We start from the raw sequence: 19,528 nt of genomic DNA on the forward strand, positions 1-19,528 counted from the left end.
ATCAGTGGCGTTTGCTGCTGCTGGCCGTGGTCCTCATGTGGTGCTAATCCTGCTCATGTCCTCGTTCACTGGACGAAGGCGGGGACATAATCTGCCTCCACCTTTGCCATTTGCCACTGTCTGTGCTTCATCTGTCCATTATCTGTTCATTAATAAACCAGATCCCCCCACTTATGTATGGACACGCACCTCCTTCGTTGTCCTTGCCGTCGGTGCAGAGCGTCTCCATGGCGACGTGACATCCGGCCCCTCTCCATCCCGATTGGCAGATGCAGTGCCAGCCGCTGGCCTCGAGGGTGCATCGTCCGTTGTTGTTGCAGAGGCCCGGACAACCCTCTGGGCACAGGAAAAAAAAAAAAACAACAACACACCAATTCACAAGTTAGAGCAGCGCGAGTGGGTGGGCCGGGGTCACCGCTGGCCGCCAGGGCGGGCGTCAAACAGGCTTTAACCAACAGAAAGTTTTGAAGGGAGGTGTCATAGTTTTGCACTGGAGCTCTGACAGAGGAGGGTAATCAATATGTTTCTATCAGTGTGTTTTCATGTCAAAAATGCAACAAATATCTTCCCTTCTCTGAGCTCGGAAAAGCCTCCGAGGCACTGCTATCACAGCAAAAAACAATATTTGGGTTTTTTTTTTTTTTTTTGGAGGGAAAGTTTTTGCAACATAAAGACAACACATGTCAGGAGAACAAATGTCAATTGTCAGCAGCTTCAGCCCAGAAACTTCAGCCTTCAGAAACCCGCAGTGGTTAAATCCTGATGTGTGTTACAAGGCGTTTAGCCCTGTGTAATGCAGCTCTCTCCAACAAATGGACTGACAGACTGAAAGACAGAGAGCCAGAAGACAAATAAGACAAATCAATACATTAACCCACATGTGAGAGACACAGACTGACAGACAGACAGACAGTCAGCCTTCGGTGAAATGCACTGATGTAGTTTCACATGAACCGCTAAGATTCCCTACAGCCAAAATGGCAACGGAAAATATAGATTTGCCTTTTTTTTCTCTTTTCTCTCATCTGTAAAAAAAAAAAAAAAGAAAAAAAAAAAAGAAAGTGGATGTTATTAGTGATGGAAGACGAGAGGATACCAAGAAAGTAAAATAACAAAAGGAGAAAACAGTGGAAGCAAAAACATTTCGAGGGGGTTTAAATTTTAGCTGGGAAGACCAGAATAAGTACAATTGAACACCTGGAAAGCTTTTTAGCTGTTGTATTTATATTTTTTATTTCATTTTATTTTTTGTTGCTTTTTTTAGGTGGATTCCTTTGGCCTTAAGTTCAGTGAAAGAGACGTTAAAATCCATGTGAAAACACAACAGGTAGACAGATACACAGCGCACAAAGTATAGGGAGGACAGGGTGGGTTTTTGGTTTTGTTTTTTTTGTTGTTTTTTGTTTTTTTTTGGACTGCATGCCTCCGAAAGCTATACTTTATGCCTCTGCTTAACATTCCTCTATCACAGAATAGACAGTGAGGCTGGCTGATTAAAAAACAGTGAGTATCTGAACCAAGCAAAGCCCAGCTGGAGAGACAGAATGAGGGAGAGCAGAGGGACAGACAGACGGACAGAAGGAGGAAGGGGAAGTGTGGGAGGTAAAACCAAGAGACAGAGGGACGGCAGCTGGCTCAATTAACACACACATATATACAGAAATATATATATATCAGGCTTCTGGATGCAAGACGAAACAGGAGTCACACACCTCGGGTTTGTGTATGTGTGTGTTTGTGTGCATGTGCATCATCATTTGTGTCATTTTGTGTTTGTTTGTGTGACTGAATCAGAGACAGGGACAGAAATAATGTAACCAAGAATAAGTGGATAAATACGTGGACACATCAAGCTTTGAGAAAGACAGAAAGACAGAGAAGGAGAGACAGACAGAAGGACAGGGAAACCCAAATGGAATAAACGACAACGAAAAAAAGAAGAAGAAATCAACAGAAGTAAAGTGTGAAATGGTTGTATTTTGGGACAGTAAAAGGCCTTTAGTCAAGTCTTTGGCATGAATTACCTTTATATCCTGAGAATAGGAGAGGGCACGAGGGAGAGAGGGAGGAAAATTAGGGAAAAAACGTAAATTGAAACAAAAGCAGCACTGCCAAATATACTCTCTGTGATGGACAGGTAGATGGACATGGCAGCGAAAAAAGAGGTGGAGGTAAAGGCAGAGGACAGAACAGGAGAGCTGGGGTCATGGGAAAGGAAGGGGGGCAGAAATAAGAGACAGAAACTGGAGGACACAGCAGTAGAACCACAACAGAACGCAAGAAAAAGAACAGAAACAATGCCAAGTTTATGCCCATTCAAAACCTCCAGAGACACGTGGTCAAACAAGCCTGTCACTCATCCATGTTGTAAACAGCCTATGTACACTGCAAACTAAAAGTTATGGATATTTCTTTTTTTGTTGTCTTTTTTGTCATTTGTAAATAAAACTATGTCTAGTCATTAAAAAAAATGTGTTTCAATTCAGTTCACACACAAAAAAGTAAAAAGCGCTGTGCAACAATTCCAACTGAAAAATAATAGCCCAAAAATGTAAAATATCCTTCAATTTGTGTTTGTAGTGTATATAGTCTGTATAGTTTTTATCATTATTATTATTATTATTATTTTTTTTTTTTTTTTGCACTATATTTAAACATGTACACTTTCTTTCTTGCACTTTATTCTGTTGCTGCCTTGACCATTGAAATTCCCCAGTGTGGGATCAAAAAAATCTAATCTAATCTAGTCTAATTTTGTCTAATCTAATCTAGTCTAATCTAATCTAATTTTATCTAATCTAATCTAGCCTAATCTAGTCTAATCTAATCTAATTAATCTAATCAAGTCTAATATAACTTTATCTAATCTAGTCTAGTCTAATCTAATTTTGTCTAATCTAATCTAGTCTAGTCTAATCTAATCTAATTTTATCTAATCTAGTCTAATCTAATTTTATCTAATCTAGTCTAATCTAATCTAATTTTGTCTAATCCAATCTAATCTAGTCTAATCTTATCTAATCTAATTTTATCTAATCTAATCTAGTATAATCTAATTTTATCCAATCTAATCTAATCTAATCCAATCTAGTCTAGTCTAATCTAACCTAGTCTAATCTAATTTTATCTAATCTAATGTAATCTAATCTAATCCAATCTAATCTAATCTAATTTTATCTAATCTAATCTAGCCTAATCTAGTCTAATCTAATCTAATTAATCTAATCTAGTCTAATATAATTTTATCTAATCTAGTCTAGTCTAATCTAATTTTGTCTAATCTAATCTAGTCTAGTCTAATCTAATTTTATTTTATCTAATCTAGTCTAATCTAATTTTATCTAATCTAATCTAATCTAGTCTAATCTAATTTTATCTAATCTAGTCTAATCTAATCTAATCTAGTCTAGTCTAATCTAATCTAATCTAATTTTATCTAATCTAATCTACTCTTATCTAATCTAATTAATCTAATCTAGTCTAATCTAATTTTATCTAATCTAATCTAATCTAGTCTAGTCTAATCTAACCTAGTCTAATATAATCTTATCTAATCTAATCTAATCTAATCCAATCTAATCTAGTCTAATCTAATCTAATCTAATCTTCCACAGTTTTCGGTGGATGCAGTTGGATGTGAACATAAAACCAAACAGCGGTGACCGTCACTCGAGCAGACGTTGGGTCAGTTCTGTGCCTTAACCCTGTAAAACCTGACCCATCCAAAACTAGACACAAAATTCTAATTTTTGGGAAGTGAGATGCTTATTAGACCTTTAAAGAAAATCTAAGCCATATCACTGTGTTTGCGACGTTACGTTTTTGTATGACATTTGATCCATTATATTGGCCGTTTTTATAGAGCACTTTATAAACCTGCAGTATCACATTTAATACACACACGTTTAACATCATTTAACTGTACTGTAAATTATAAATTATCTAGTAACTATGCATTGTTGCAGTACATGAAGTACTTATTTAAAAAAGAATAATAACAAAGGTTCTTCTTAATGTAACTTTTGGAAAATGACCAAAGACTTTCCTGCAAAAAGTGTGAGGACGATGTAACGATAGCAGCCATTTTGAAACGAACATAAAAAGTCCTTGCACTGGCTACAGCAGGATGATAATCCACCAGGGGGCAGAAAACACGTACCAGGTCATATACAACAGGTTTTTAAGGAAAGTATTGATCTTGTTGATTGGATAGAGGTCTCAGAACCTGGCGTAGCAAATATGATACAAATGGTTTTAAAGGGTTAAAGCAGGATCAAAATAAAGCACCGTGGATGAGTGTCGACGCTGACCCTAAATATGCACCTAAAGTGGATTTATTATGTTGATTCAAAGGAAGTCCAGATTCAGACTTACACTGACCTGGTTATGTAAGACACATAAGACTTTATTGGTTTCAAACTTAAAACGATTAAAATTGTACTGAAGATATGAACAGTCAAGGGTGTCAAACTCGTTCACAGACCAATGTGAGCTCAATTCAAATAATAGCAATGGAGTTTTTTCAACTTACTCACATTTTTTGTCAAAGGATAGTTTGTAAATGTAAACATGTTCATCGTTTGTAAGTAATTAAGTTATTCACACGTTATTTTTGGAGCTAAAACAAAGACAAACATTTGGAGTTGTCATTATTTATAGGTTATGATGTTATTATTTTACAGGTCTGACCCAGTTGAGATCAAAATGGGCTGAATGTGGAAGCTAAAAGAAACTGAGTCTGACATCCCTGATCTAAGCCTTTTTCCCTTCAAAGTCTGTAAAGCAGATGAAAAATACTCTGGAATCTGACTATGTTTGTTGACAATTTCTGTCGACAACACAGAAAATGGGCAAGTTTATTAGTTCAAGGACTCCAGACTTCTGAAAAACACTTCTAATCCAGGGCAGAGACATGATGGAGCTGCATTTTCAACTTTTATAGGAAAGTTAAAAGCAAGTTTATGCAAAGCTTTACTTATTCAGTTTTTGCTGCAACTCAGTGGATGATGTTAAACATATTAGCAAATTGTACAGTTGTGTTTTGTCATCTACATTCTTACCACTTAGTTTCTGTTTTTTACAAGATAAAGCTTCGTTTGACCTTATTTGTCATATACCTGCATGCAGGGGTGGGCCCTGTCAAACAAATACAGATATTTTTGGGATGTGACACCATTGTTTTTCATCTGAGTTTAGAAAAACAACACTTTAGACAGAATATTTTCATCTAAAATGTTGTTTACATGTGGACGAGAGGAACAAAGAGAAAAATATCTGTTTTCCAAAATATCCACATTAGTGTAGATGGGGCGTTCTTTTGACTTTCTTTTGCAGATGAATCATACAGATCACACTGATTAAATAAATAAATAAAAACTACATCATTAAAAAAATAACTAACAATGTTCTCGAAACAGAGAAAAATGTGTGACTGTGACACAGTTAGACACCACGAGTCTCGGAGGTGCAATTTATTTTGTCACCAGTCGACAGTGTCTTCAACAGATGAGGAAAAATTGGTTTGATATTTACAAATTAGTTCGACACCGTCCATGTGACACTGTCTGATCACAAAAAAATAAAGCGTTTGCTCTTTTCCTGCTGATCTTTTAAGTGACATGAATCTCCGCGTTGCCCACTCCTACTTACATGTACATGAAATAAGATCCAAACTGTCGCACAGTCGTGTCTAGGACAGGATTAACTGTCATGTTTTGCACACATTTCTCGTTAAAAGCCATTTTCTCAGCTCCTCTAATGACCCTCTGACTTCAAATCAGATTGTTCTGTTTGTTTGACGGTGTATTTAAGTGACTGACACCTTCGCTCTGCTTTTCTGTTGTTTGTTTGTGTCCCGCCTTCTACCTCTAATAGATGATGACGGGGCTTCAAAACAGCCTGTCACAACTTTCTCACACTTTGCAGGTAATAAAAAAACATATTACAGCTGATGAAATTCACAAAATGGACAGATCAACACAGTGGTTTTCAACCTTGGGGTCGGGACCCCACGTGGGGTCGCCTGGAATTCAAATGGGGTCGCCTGGAATTTATAGTAATTGATAAAAAATTAAAACTTACTAATAAAAATTTACATTGTATTGCCTAAATATGGCCTAAAATTAATGTTTATTTGCAACATATTATAGCATAACTGTTACATAATCAAAAACAAATTAACTTTAGCCAGAACAGTGTCTCTGTTTTGAATGTCTAGGGTCACCTGAAATTTCTAATACTTAATAAAAAATAAATAAATAAATAAAACTTACTAATAAAAATTTACATTATTTAGTCTAAATGTCCTCTAAAATTAATGTTTATTTGCTACATATTATAGCAAACTGTTATATGATCAAAAACAAACTATTTTAGCCAAAAAATGTCTGTTTTGAATGTCTAGGGTCGCCTGAAATTTCTAATAATTTATAAAAAAAAAATAAAAAATTAAAACTTACTAATAAAACTTGACATCATTTAGTCTAAATGTCCTCTAAAATTAACGTTTATTTGCTACATATTATAGCAAACTGTTACATAATCAAAAACAAATTATTTTAGCCAAAAAATGTCTGTTTTGAATGTCTAGGGTCGCCTGAAATTTCTAATAATTTATTTTTTAAAAAATAAAAAAATTAAATCTTACTAATAAAAAATTACATTATATAATCTAAATGTCCTCTAAAATTAACATTTATTTGCAACATATTATAGCAAACTGTTACATAATCAAAAACAAATTAATTTTAGCCAAAAAAATGTCTGTTTTGAATGTCTGGGGTTGCCTGAAATTTCTAATAATTTATTAAAAAAAAAAAAAAAAAGAAAAAATTAAATCTTACTAATAAAAATTTACATTATTTAGTCTAAATGTCCTCTAAAATTAATGTTTATTTGCTACATATTATAGCAAACTGTTATATGATCAAAAACAAACTATTTTAGCCAAAAAAAAGTCTGCTTTGAATGTCTAGGGTCGCCTGAAATTTCTAATAATTTATTTTTAAAAAATTAAAAAATTAAATCTTACTAATAAAAAATTACATTATATAGTCTAAATGTCCTCTAAAATTGACATTTATTTGCAACATATTATAGCAAACTGTTACATAATCAAAAAAAATTAATTTTAGCCAAAAAAATGTCTGTTTTGAATGTCTGGGGTTGCCTGAAATTTCTAATAATTTATAAAAAAAAAAAAAAAAAAAAAGAAAAAATTAAATCTTACTAATAAAAATTTACAGTATATAGTCTAAATGTCCTCTAAAATGTATGTTTATTTGCAACATATTATAGCAAACTATTACATAATCAAAAACCAATTAATTTTAGCCAAAAAATGTCTGTTTTGAATGTCTGGGGTTGCCTGAAATTTCTAATAATTTATAAAAAAAACAAAAAAAAAAAACAAAAAAAAAAAAACTTACAAATAAAAACTTACATTATATAGTCTAAATGTCCTCTAAAATTAACGTTTATTTGCAACATAGTAAAGCAAACTATTACATAATCAAAAACAAATTAATTTTAGCCAAAAAAATGTCTGGGGTCACCAGATATTTGTGACATTAAAATGGGGTCACGAGCCAAAAAAGGCTGGAAACCACTGGATTAACATTTACATAATAAGATGGGGCAAATGGATTAGTTTCTTTAAATACAATTAATGTGTGGTTTGTCTCATAGTCCTGTGAAATGCTAGATAAACTGCTGCTCACTGAATGTAATTAATTAGGTAACTTGATTGCTGTTTTGCAACTGTAACCTCAATTATCATTACTATTAGACTGTGACGATTATCTGTTTGTGTTCTGTGAGACAAAATGATACATAACTAATAAAACTGTCAAAAAAAAGAAAGTATTACAGGAAAAGAGCATTTTGGTGTTGACTCGCTTTTGTGCATTACGTCCTTATCTATCATTAAACTCGCACACAGAAGGAGGCTTAACCCTCCAACGGGTAAGTGTCTATTTTTGGTAATTTCCGCCAACATTAACCTTTTATCAGGCACTCCAGAAATACTCTGAAAATCCAAATTTTAACCTTAGTGTGTTGTTAGAGGATTAAAGGACTGTTAACCCATACAGACCCAGCGCTGCTTTTGCAACAGTTCCCAAATGAATTTTTCTCTATTTTTAACATTTTTTAACTGATTTATCACAATTTATTCTAATATTATGCTCTGTATTTGGCATTTTTAAGTATAAATCAGGTATTTTCTTATATTTATTGTACTGATCATGTAGCTCAGGAGTGTCAAACTCATTTTTGTTCAGGGGCCACATTCAGCTAAATTTGATCTGAAGTGGGCCGGACCAGTGAAATAATAACATAATTATACAGAAATAATGTCAAGTCCAAACTTTTCTCTGTGTCTTTTAGTGAAAAAAGTAAAATTACATTATGAAAATGTTTACATCTACAAACTATCCTTTCAAACAGTGTGAATAACATGAACTGGAAAAAAACAAAAAAACAAAAACACTATTATGCTTTAGTTTATCATTTCCACATGTACATTATAACGTACAGATCACAGTGGATCTACAGATACATAAAATATTTAGTAACAGGTGGAATATGATTAAAATTGCACATCTTAAGACATTTCAGGTTGCTCATATTAGTTCCGGTTATTCAGATTTTTTGTGAAATTATACTTTGTTTTAGTGTAAATACATGAAAACATTTACACTGACAAAGAGAAAAATTTGGAGTTGTGAGTACTTATTATGAGACTGAACTGGTCTGAATGTGGAACCTGAACTAAAATAATTGTTAACATCTTAGCGTAATTTCTGCATGTCACAAATTCATCCCAGGGGCCGGACTGGACCCTTTGGGGGGCCAGATTTGGCCCCTGGGACGCATGTTTGACACCTGTGATGTAGATGTTCATGAAAGCTCAGGTTAAAGTTGAGGTTTATTTTAAAAACAGAGAATACGTATGAATACTCACAGTGAATATGAGTGATTTTTGTCAGTTTATGGCCTTATAACAGTTGTGTTATTGCATGTGTTTACTTTTTAGCAAGTGCTGCTTGGATGTTTTACGGCAAGAGGAGGGACACTGTTGTCACGGCAACTGACGAGGAGGTGGATGATGATGTCCAGGAGGAAATTTAGAATTTCAGAGTATTTCAATGAGGGTTAAAGTCACCTGAAATGGTTTAATACGGTCACAGTGCAAAGAGTATTTACTTTGGCATCTTGCTTCTAAACAAATGCCCTGTCGAAAATGCTCTTCTGACTGACATCTCCTGCATGAAAAGTGACTGTGTGAGTCAGATTAGGCTTGTTTGAGCCTGTTCTCATTTATGTGGGCGGGAATCTGTGCATAAAGACTTAACAGAGACAAGAAGAGAAGCAGCTCAGAGAGGAGAACATCTGCCACAGCAGAGCCTGAAACCTTAGATAGATTGAAAACGTGGTAATTATTGGGTGTTATTTTAGCAAAGGTACGGCGCGACTATCAACTGTCTCATAGCAAACGACGTGTCCTGAAAAGCTAATTCTGCAGAGACACCTCCAACTCTGACCCAGTTAAACCCTGTCATGGAGTGCACAAACTCTCATATATCCACATTTATAGCCCTCTGTTGGCCAGATCTGTTTGCATCTGTCTGGTCTACATGCAAATCGACCATATGCTAAAGCTAAAAAGGCTGGATGTCATAGGCATGCATTTCAAAGTTTTAGCAAAATTAAGCTTATACAGCAAGACAATGACAATCCATACAGTAAAACACACCTGATGTACGAGGGCCGACTGAAAAGTTTGGAGCCTAACATGGAAAGGATTAAGATATGAAGACCAAATCTGGTCCTGACATCTGTCACATATCTTAATCCTATCCACTACATTTCTTGGTCAGGTCAATCTTTTTCCCTGTTTTACAGCTTCCTGAACTTTCTGTATCAAGTGTTTCCTGAAAAATGGACAAACTTGAGTAAGGGGTTGTCATCACGTACACGTCCGCCCTTTGCCTTCTTTGGGGTCGGTGCCATGGGATGTTTCCATAGTTTTACTGCTCCGTGGTCTCAGGCTGATAGTGAAGGACCCCAGTCTCATCCAGAGTCACAAATCAGCCCCATACTCAAGTTGGTCCATTTGTCAGGACCATTTCATGGACCAAATTTGGTCTTCAAATCTTAACCTGTTAAACCCTGACCATATTTTCAGGGGAAAAACACCTAAACAGACATACCCAAAGTAAATGAAGAATTCCTTCACAACAATAAGGTTCATATGGATGTTCTTGGTGTCTGTGGACATTTACAGACCTCACAGAATCTATTCCCATTGTCTAAAATATTGTATCTATTACTATGCCTGAGTAAACTGGAACAAACTAAAAGAGAAATTAGAATTTTTTATCCTCGCCTGTTTTTTTCCGGCTGCATTGACGATGATACGCATAAATTAATTGTTCGTGTCGGAGATTTTAAATAGCGTATATTTCACCCCACAAAGATTAAAAATCATGTTTGAACATTAAAGTTTGCACTAAAATACACTTTTGATGTACTTTTATTAACATTAGGGTCTAAACTTTGAGCAAAAGTTGAAAAAAAAACATCCATTGTCCTGATTTATTATATTTTTTATAGTAGATGAATATTAATATAATTTTTTAATAGGGCTAAAGATGAACCCTTTCCATGTTAGGCTCAAAACTTTTCAGTCGCCCCTCGTACATTTGTGTGTTAGTTTGATTAATCCTTCCAGCCTGTTCCCTCCTCCTTCTTGCCCATATGGTGATTGAATTAGCTAAATGCTAAAAACGTGTTACGCTCTCTTTAGACTTCAGCGTCATCTGCCGTTATCACATGGCCCCACTCTGAACTTGCTTACTGATGCAGTTCCGCTTCTAAATGTTAAGTGTGTATCTTGCAGAAATGGATGCGTTTACACTTTTCCAAACATCTGGCTAGAATGTGTGTCAAACCACCTCTTGAGGCGTTCAGATTTCAGTCTCTGAAGCTGCCTGAGAAGCATGAAGAGGCTAAGCATTTAATAAGGACAGCAAAGTCAAAAAACTGATACATTAAAAATTCACACAAAAAAATAAAAAAATAAAAAATGCAAACCAACTCTGATCTTCTTTAATGAAGATGGACTGAAAAGATGGGGTTGGATTTGTTGAGGAGGTGAGAAGGATAATATAAAAAAGGCAGCAACACACACAAAAAAAAGCTAATAAAAACCAGTGGACAAAATGCAGAGGGGAGATTCATTTAAACTCATTAAATCCAGCTTCAAAGCACAAATCCTTCCCCACCTCCACGGAGATTAAGTTTTTATTTGTTTTTTCCGAAAAACACCCACCTGACAGACAAAGCATAATAAAGCCATTGTACATTTGGACAAAGACATTGAAATTCTGAAATGATCAAAGCAACAACAATGGCTCGTGTTATTAGAGCTGGCAAAAAAAAAGAAAAAAAAAAAAGAAAAAAAAAAGGTGGGGAAAATGAGGAGTAAAAACAGAACAAATGAGAAGTAATTTATCACAGTTCTGTCGTATGAGGAGGAAAGCAAAGGATGAAGGAGAAAGGGGGAAAAAAAAAAGAGTACAGTACCTTTTACTCTAATGTCCGGATTGTGAGCTTTAGGAAGGAATACAAAAAGGAAGGAAGATAGAAAGAAAAGACAGCGTTTAGTGCAGATACAGACCACAGAAGTAGTGGATTAGCACAAAAAAAAAAAAAAAAGATGGACTCCATTACGCCGATCAGCCGTCAGAGTGTGATTCATCAGGAGGATGAATAAAGAAGGCAGACAGAGGTAGAAATTCAATTAGACATGAAGCAGTTCAGTCAAAGACAGAAATAAAGGGACAGATCTGTATTCATCATTACATTGGTCTCGGACATTAACGCCGGTCATGGCCCAGGGAATTATGGGTCCAGAGGGCTGATTAACGCTGTGATATTTCCCTGTTAATTGACACCAGTGGGAGCTACTTTGGAGGAAACTGAGAGATACTGCAAAAGCTAGGACTAGGGATGGGAATCCAGAACCGGATCCCAGTAGCTCGATTCCTTGGAATCGTTTGCTTGCTTAACGATTCTGTTATCGATTCCACCTCTGTTGCACATGTGCAATGACGTCACGCGAACGCTGCATTGTTTTGGTCAGAACATAGACAACATGGAACTGAGGCAGAAACGGTCCAAACAGACCACACCAGGTCTAAACAGACCACACCAGGTCTAAACAGACCACACCAGGTCCAAACAGACCACACCAGGTCCAAACAGACCACACCAGGTCCAAACAGACCACACCAGGTCCAAACAGATCACACCAGGTCCAAACAGACCACACCAGGTCTAAACAGACCACACCAGGTCCAAACAGACCACACCAGGTCTAAACAGACCACACCAGGTCCAAACAGACCACACCAGGTCTAAACAGACCACACCAGGTCCAAACAGATCACACCAGGTCCAAACAGACCACACCAGGTCTAAACAGACCACACCAGGTCCAAACAGACCACACCAGGTCTAAACAGACCACACCAGGTCTAAACAGACCACACCAGGTCCAAACAGACCACACCAGGTCTAAACAGATCACACCAGGTCTAAACAGACCACACCAGGTCTAAACAGATCACACCAGGTCTAAACAGACCACACCAGGTCTAAACAGACCACACCAGGTCCAAACAGACCACACCAGGTCCAGTTGAACTCTGTCAAAGCTTCCATTTCTTCTAAAGGTGGAATCCCTCCAGTCTGTTCAAACATTTGTCCAACTGTGATTCATTTACAGGAATGTCACGTATTTGATTCGATACTTAGTGACGCTTGTGAATCTAACAGCAGAGTGAACACCAGGCCATCATCCGGGCCCAGTTCTGGTTCCGGTGCAGGGAACAAACATCGGACCACCTTCAAATACAAGTTTCTGAAGGTAGGGGAAAGGAAATGAGCTGCACAACAACAGGAGACGAGCAGAGTGGAACCAGTTCCACGTAGTGGAAATGTGACAATAGAGGAATTAATAGAGTCTGTAGTTTCACTTTCACTGTATGCCACCCCCCCCCCCCCCCCCCCAAACCAGGCCCAGCATCATCTGTTATTATTATTTGTTCATACTGTATATGTTCTATTTCTGTGCAGATGGAAATATAGAAGACAGTTAACGCAAACACACCTGTTTGTACTCTTATTTTTTCATCCAATGAGAATCGATAAGGCACGGCTGTCAAACTCATGTTAGTTCAGTCCCACATTCAGCTAAATTTGATCTACAGTGGGCGGAATCAGTGAAATAATATAATAATAATAATATATAAATTATGTCAACTCCAAACTTTTCTGTGTTTTAGAGCAAAGAAAGTAAATTTACATTATGAAAAGGTTTACATCTACAAACTCTCCTTTGAAAAGATGTGAATAACATGAACAAACTCAAAAAATGAGTGTAATTTTAACACTATTCTGCCTCAGTTTATCATTTCCACATGTACATTAGAACTGACAGATCACAGTGGATCTCCAAACACACAAAACATTGAGTAACAGGCAGAATATTGTTAAAATTGCAGAAAATATGAACAACCTGAAATGTCTAAAGAGAAGTAAGTACAAAGTTTTAGTGTAAATACATGAAAATATTCACATTTACAAAGATAAACATTTGAAGTTGTCATTATTTCTATGTTATTCTGATAGTATTTGACTGAATCCTGTCCACTGGAGATTGAATTGGTCTAAATGTGGAACCTGAACTAAAAGGATTGTTCATATCTTAGAGTAATTTTTCCATTGCACAAATTCATCCCCAGGGCCGGACTGGACCCTTTGGTGGGCTGGATTTGGCCCCCGGGACGCATGTTTGACACCTGTGCGATAAGGAATCAGATCAATAAGCAAAATCGATAATGGAATCCTTAAATTCTTGTCGATTCCCATCCCTAGCTAGGACAGTAAAAAAAAAAAAAAAAAAAGAACAGCAAAAACAACCAAAAAAACAAAAAAAAACCCACATTAAATGATTGAGACTGATCCAGACAGGGGTCACGGCAGCCTCCCTCACAGAATATGGAGATGTGAACAGAGCGGCTCCAGTATCAATCATCCCCCGGCCGTACAATCCCTCTAAACAAACAGGCTGTTTGTTGGCTAAGCGCTCTAAATGGATTTCTCGTCATCTCGTTGTTGTTATGCTCTCCCTGTGTGTCAGTGTGTGTGTAAGTGACAATAACTGAAGCCAATTTGCAGCTCTTTCCCGGCGTTACTGTAGCTGTCGGTCTGTTTGACAACAAATAGCTCTTTAAGTGAAGGGTTCGGCGGCGAGCTGACGCCGCCGCAGAGGCCTTCGCCGCTCGTTCTGTTCCACCGTTAACTATCACAACACAACAGGACGGGCTTCCTCACCTCGCCACGGACACTCACTTACAAAAACAACCCCGCACTCTGTACTGTGGCTACGGAGGAAAATAACAAGGAAAGGTAGTGCTGCAGAGCTCCTCAGTTTACAGCAGTTAACCCAGAAACACCCAGGTCCATAAGCAAGTTTTCTCTGGGTTTGACCTGTTTTTAAGTGATTTCCTCATCATTTATTCTAATATTATGACCTGGGTTTTCCATTTTTTCCTATATTTAATTCACTGATCATGTAGATGTTCATAAACGCTCCAATTAAAGTTGAAGGTTATATCAAAAACAGAGAAAAATGAAGAAAATGTGACTTTTTCAGTAACATGTCATTAATTGAACATAAAGTGTCTCTATTCACTGTCATTCATCAAAGTCCTTGTATTTATTTATTTATTTATTTAGTCTTGTCCACCATCATAACAGCAGAATCGTAGTCTTACTGCCTTTTGGTGCTGAACTCCATGGTTTTACAACAAGCTTTCTCTATTTGTAACTTTATTTTGCTGTTTATTCTAATATTATCCTCTGTATTTTACATTTTTCAATTAAAAAAATCATGTGTTTTCCTATATTTAATTCACTGATCATATAGATGTTCATAAACACTCAAATTAAAGTTGAATGTTATATCAAAAAAAGAGAAAAATGAAGAAAATGTGACTTTTTCCGTAAAATATATCATTAACTGAACATAAAGAGTCCCTATCCACTGTCATTCATCAAAGTCCATTTATGTATGTATGTATGTATGTATGTATGTATGTATGTATGTATGTATGTATGTATTTATTACTTGTCTTGTCCACCATCATAACAGCAGAATGGTAGTCTGTCTGCCTTTTGGTGCTGAACTCCATGGGTTTTACAACAAGCTTTCTCTATTTGTAACTTTATTTTGCCGTTTATTCTAATATTATCCTCTGTATTTTACATTTTTCAATTTTAAAAAAAATCATGCATTTTCCTATATTTAATTCACTGATCATATAGATGTTTATAAATGCTCAAATTAAAGTTGAAGGTTATTATATAAAAAAAAAAAAAAACAGAAAAAAAGAGAAAATGTGACTTTTTCAGTAAAATATATCCTTAACTGAACATAAAGAGTCTCTATCTACTGTCATTCATCAAACTCCATGGTTTTACAACAAGCTTTCTCTGTTTGTAAGCTTTTTTCACCATTTATTCTAATATTACGTTCTGTATTTTATATTTTTTAATGAAAATTTAATTATTTTCCTATACTTAATTCACTGATCATGTAGATGTTCATAAACGCTCAAATTAAAGTTGAAGGTTATTATATAAAAAAACAGAAAAAAGAAAGAGAAAATGTGACTTTTTCAGTAAAATAGATCATTAACTGAACATAAAGTGTCTCCATCCACTGTCATTCATCAAACTCCACTGGTTATAAAACAAGCTTTCTCTATTAGTAACCTTTTTCACCATTTATTCTAATATTACGTTTTGTATTTTATATTTTTCAATGAAAATCATGTATTTTCCTATACTTAATTCACTGATCATGTAACTTTCTCTATTTGTAACCTTTCTTAAGTGATTTCTCACCATTTATTCGAACATTATGCTCTGTATTTTGCATTTTCAAGTGAAATGTATTCATACCTTTTTCCTATATTTAATTCATTAATCATGATCAGATCAAAGTTGAAGGTTATGATATTAAAAAACAGAAAAATGAAGAGTAAAATATATCATTAACTTACAAAGTGTCTGCATACACTGTCAGTTATTAAACTCCATGGATTTTACAACCTAATTTTTATTCATTTTACTTGGAATTTAATTTGTTTTTGTTCATTTTGTTACTTATTTTGTTTATTTTTCTACATTTTGTTAACTGTTCTGTATTTTTCTACTTTTGTTCATGTCACTTATTTTGTTGATTTATTATTCATTTCTGTTCATTTTCTTGTTCAGTTTGGCTGTTTTTGTTCATTTTCTTGCTTATTTTATACGTTTTTGTTTCATTTTTGTCCATTTTTTGCTTATTTTTGCACGTTAGTTATTATTTTGTACATACTTTATTTATTTTATTTATTATTGAACATAAACCCAGTGTGTCCATCCACTGTCATTGATCCAACTCCATGGGTTTGACTGGTGAATCAATGTTGGAGATGATGATGGTGTTTCCATGGTAACTACAAAACCTCTGAACATCCAAATGGGTCATATCTGATGACCACGAAAAGACGACAAACTGCATTTTACACCGATTATTGACATGCATTAATAGGATTAGTAGGTCAAGAGGTTTTTTATCTTTTTATATTGGTAAATGACGTTGTCGCTGGTGGATGTTTGGGTCTTTATGGGTTAAACTGAACTGGACTCTAAAGGTTTTGTACAAGGCTCCCAAAAGCACAACCAAAACTCTCTTTTAAAACACTCAATATAAAAGAACTTATACCTTCGACTCGGGGTGAAACGGCTGTGAAACAAACATTCCGAGCAGCAGTGTGAAGTGGGTTTTCTTATCGTTAGTGTTGCATCCTTTCGAGGTTATTTAAGACCTAATTAATGAGCGTCAAACTGAACTCCATTTACATAGACTTTTAAACTTCTTGAAGCAATGATAAAGCTTTAAAGCTCCTGAAGAACAACGAGGGTGCTTTTAAGTTCATTTTAGTTGCAATTTATTTTGTGGATAATACAGTCTCCGGCCACTTTATTAGGTACGCCCCGTGAGACCCACCTGTGCCTAATAAAGTGGCCTGGGCTTGCTTTTTACACCTTGTGCATTCAGAGGTGCTTTTCTGCATACCTCAGCTGTGACCTGTGGTTGTTTGAGTACCTGTTGTCTTTTTTATCCACATAACCAGTCTGATCTGTGGTATCAACTGGCATTTTCACCCCCAGAGCTGCGGCTCACTGGATATTCTCTCTTTTTCAGCCCATTCTCTGTAAACCCTCCAGATGGCTGTGTGTGAAAATCCCAGCAGATCAGTCGTGTCTGAAGTACTCCAACAAAGACGCCACATTCAAAGTCACTTCAGTCACCTTTGTTTTCCACATTCTGATGCTCAGTTTGGACTTCAGCGGATCATGTGGTCCGTGTCTGCATGTCTAAATGCACTGAGTTACTGCCACGTGATCGGTCTGTCAGATATTAGCGTTAATATGCACTTGAACAAATGTACCTACTGAAGTGGACAGTGAGTGTACGCACCTTCCACTTCAGCTTAGACATGGACTTTAGAAGTGTTCTTTTTTACTATCAGCAGGCATCATTAGTATGAAACTTTATAGATTAATTAGATTAGATAGAACTTTATGGATCCCTCAGGAAATTAAGTGAAAATATTACAAGACAAAAAGAAAGAAAACAGTTATAACAATAGCTATAATACAAATTGTAGTGAAAAACAGGCAACTGCACCTTAGAAAGTAATAAATAATAATAATAACTCATAATAATGAAGTAATTATACTATTTTATAACATACACAGCATGCATACATATAGGATAAGTACATAAAATAAAGTAAGTTTCATAACAATAAAACTACTACTACTACTACTACTAATAATAATAATAATAATAATAAGAAGAAGAAGAAGAAGAAACAACTCATAATAATAACAACTCAATAATGAAGTAATTATGCTATTTTATAATATACACATCATGTATATCTATCTATCTATGATAAGTATATAAAATAATAAATAAAGTAAGTTTCATAATAATAAAACTACTAATGATTATAATAAAGAAATAATAATAATGATAATAATAATAATAATAAAGTAATGCTATTTTATAACATACACAGCACATATCTATCTCTCTCTCTCTCTCTCTCTCTCTCTCTCTCTCTATATATATATATATATATATATATATATATATATATATATATATTTATTTATATGTATGTATGTATGTATGATAAGTATATAAAATAATAAATAAAATAAGCTTCATAATAATAAAACTACCACCACCACCACTACTACTACTACTACTACTACTACTACTACTACTACTACTACTACTACTACTACTACCACTACTACTACTAAGTTTAGTGCTAGTATTGAAGCCTTTGACATTGGTTTTGTTATGGAGACTAATCTCAGAACATATTTTGAAGGTCAAAAGGTCACCATTTTATTTTCACACTGATCCCGTTCTTTAAACTGCATGGGTTCTCACTGATCTCATGTTGACAAAGTAAGTCTTCCAAAAAATGTCATTAAGTTATGAAATGTTTTGCTAGAAATTCAATCTTCTAAAAGATAATTACAGATGAATTAACTCATTTGGTTGTATACTGAATGTGTAATAGTTTAGATTTCTGCTCAGACTTTGATGCGCTCTGGTCATAACTGATCTTGGTTTAGTTGGTTTGGGTCTTTACCACAGCTCTATTTAGAATGACCAAACAAAACGCTTTAATTCCAAACATGCAGAGTAATCTCCAATACTAATAGCATTTAACAGATTTCATTATTGTTTTATGATCGACAGTGAAAGTGAAGTTAAAGGACCAACCACAGTTGAATCATGTTGTTTTCTGTTTCCTCCCATGTCCCAGTTGAGTTTCTGCGACCTCTGACCTCATTAAACATTTACAGATCTCGTTTCCTGAAAAGCCTTGCTGATTCGTAGAATCTTCCTACATTGTGTTAACTGTATGAAAAAATAAGGTTTTTAGAGCTCACTTGTAAACTGATCTGACAGGATGGAGATCGTCACGGTAACCGGTGCACCCTCTTAGCTTCCCCTGAAGTAATAAAAGAGAGTCGACGACAGCACTTCCCTGGAAGATGGCCAACCTTGACTCACTCTAAAGGACGATTCTGCTCCTTACAACCTGGAGCTCATTTTCAGGAGTGGTAATATCATGGTTCATGTTTTTTGGAATGCAGCGATAACACACACATACTGTCTGGACATCTGTTTCATTAGCAGCAGCGGTTCCCTCAGAATAGAGCGAGTCCATAACGGCTTCTACCACTGTGAAATATTTCCTTTACTGCTTTATTTTCACATGAAAACTCATTCCAGAAAAACTGGTAGAAAAACAGAGATTATGAACTTTCCACATCTTGGCATTTGCCCTGTTTTTCAGTGCAACACACTGGTGTCACA

At 35.4% G+C, this 19,528-nt stretch overlaps 1 protein-coding gene across 1 annotated transcript in view; it reads right to left on the bottom strand.

The window, feature by feature from the left end:
- tenm3 (teneurin transmembrane protein 3) overlaps positions 1-19,528 on the bottom strand; it is a 776,142-nt gene that overhangs the window by 219,736 nt on the left and 536,878 nt on the right. Inside the window, exons 19-21 of the mRNA XM_030128911.1 lie at positions 11,587-11,613; positions 2,025-2,033; positions 190-336 (exon numbers count right to left, since the gene is read on the bottom strand). Of these exons, the coding sequence (XP_029984771.1) occupies positions 190-336; positions 2,025-2,033; positions 11,587-11,613 (183 nt within the window). The remainder of the gene's footprint in view (positions 1-189; positions 337-2,024; positions 2,034-11,586; positions 11,614-19,528) is intronic.

This window comes from Sphaeramia orbicularis, chromosome 1, assembly GCF_902148855.1.
Source record: "Sphaeramia orbicularis chromosome 1, fSphaOr1.1, whole genome shotgun sequence".
NCBI lineage: Eukaryota > Metazoa > Chordata > Actinopteri > Kurtiformes > Apogonidae > Sphaeramia > Sphaeramia orbicularis.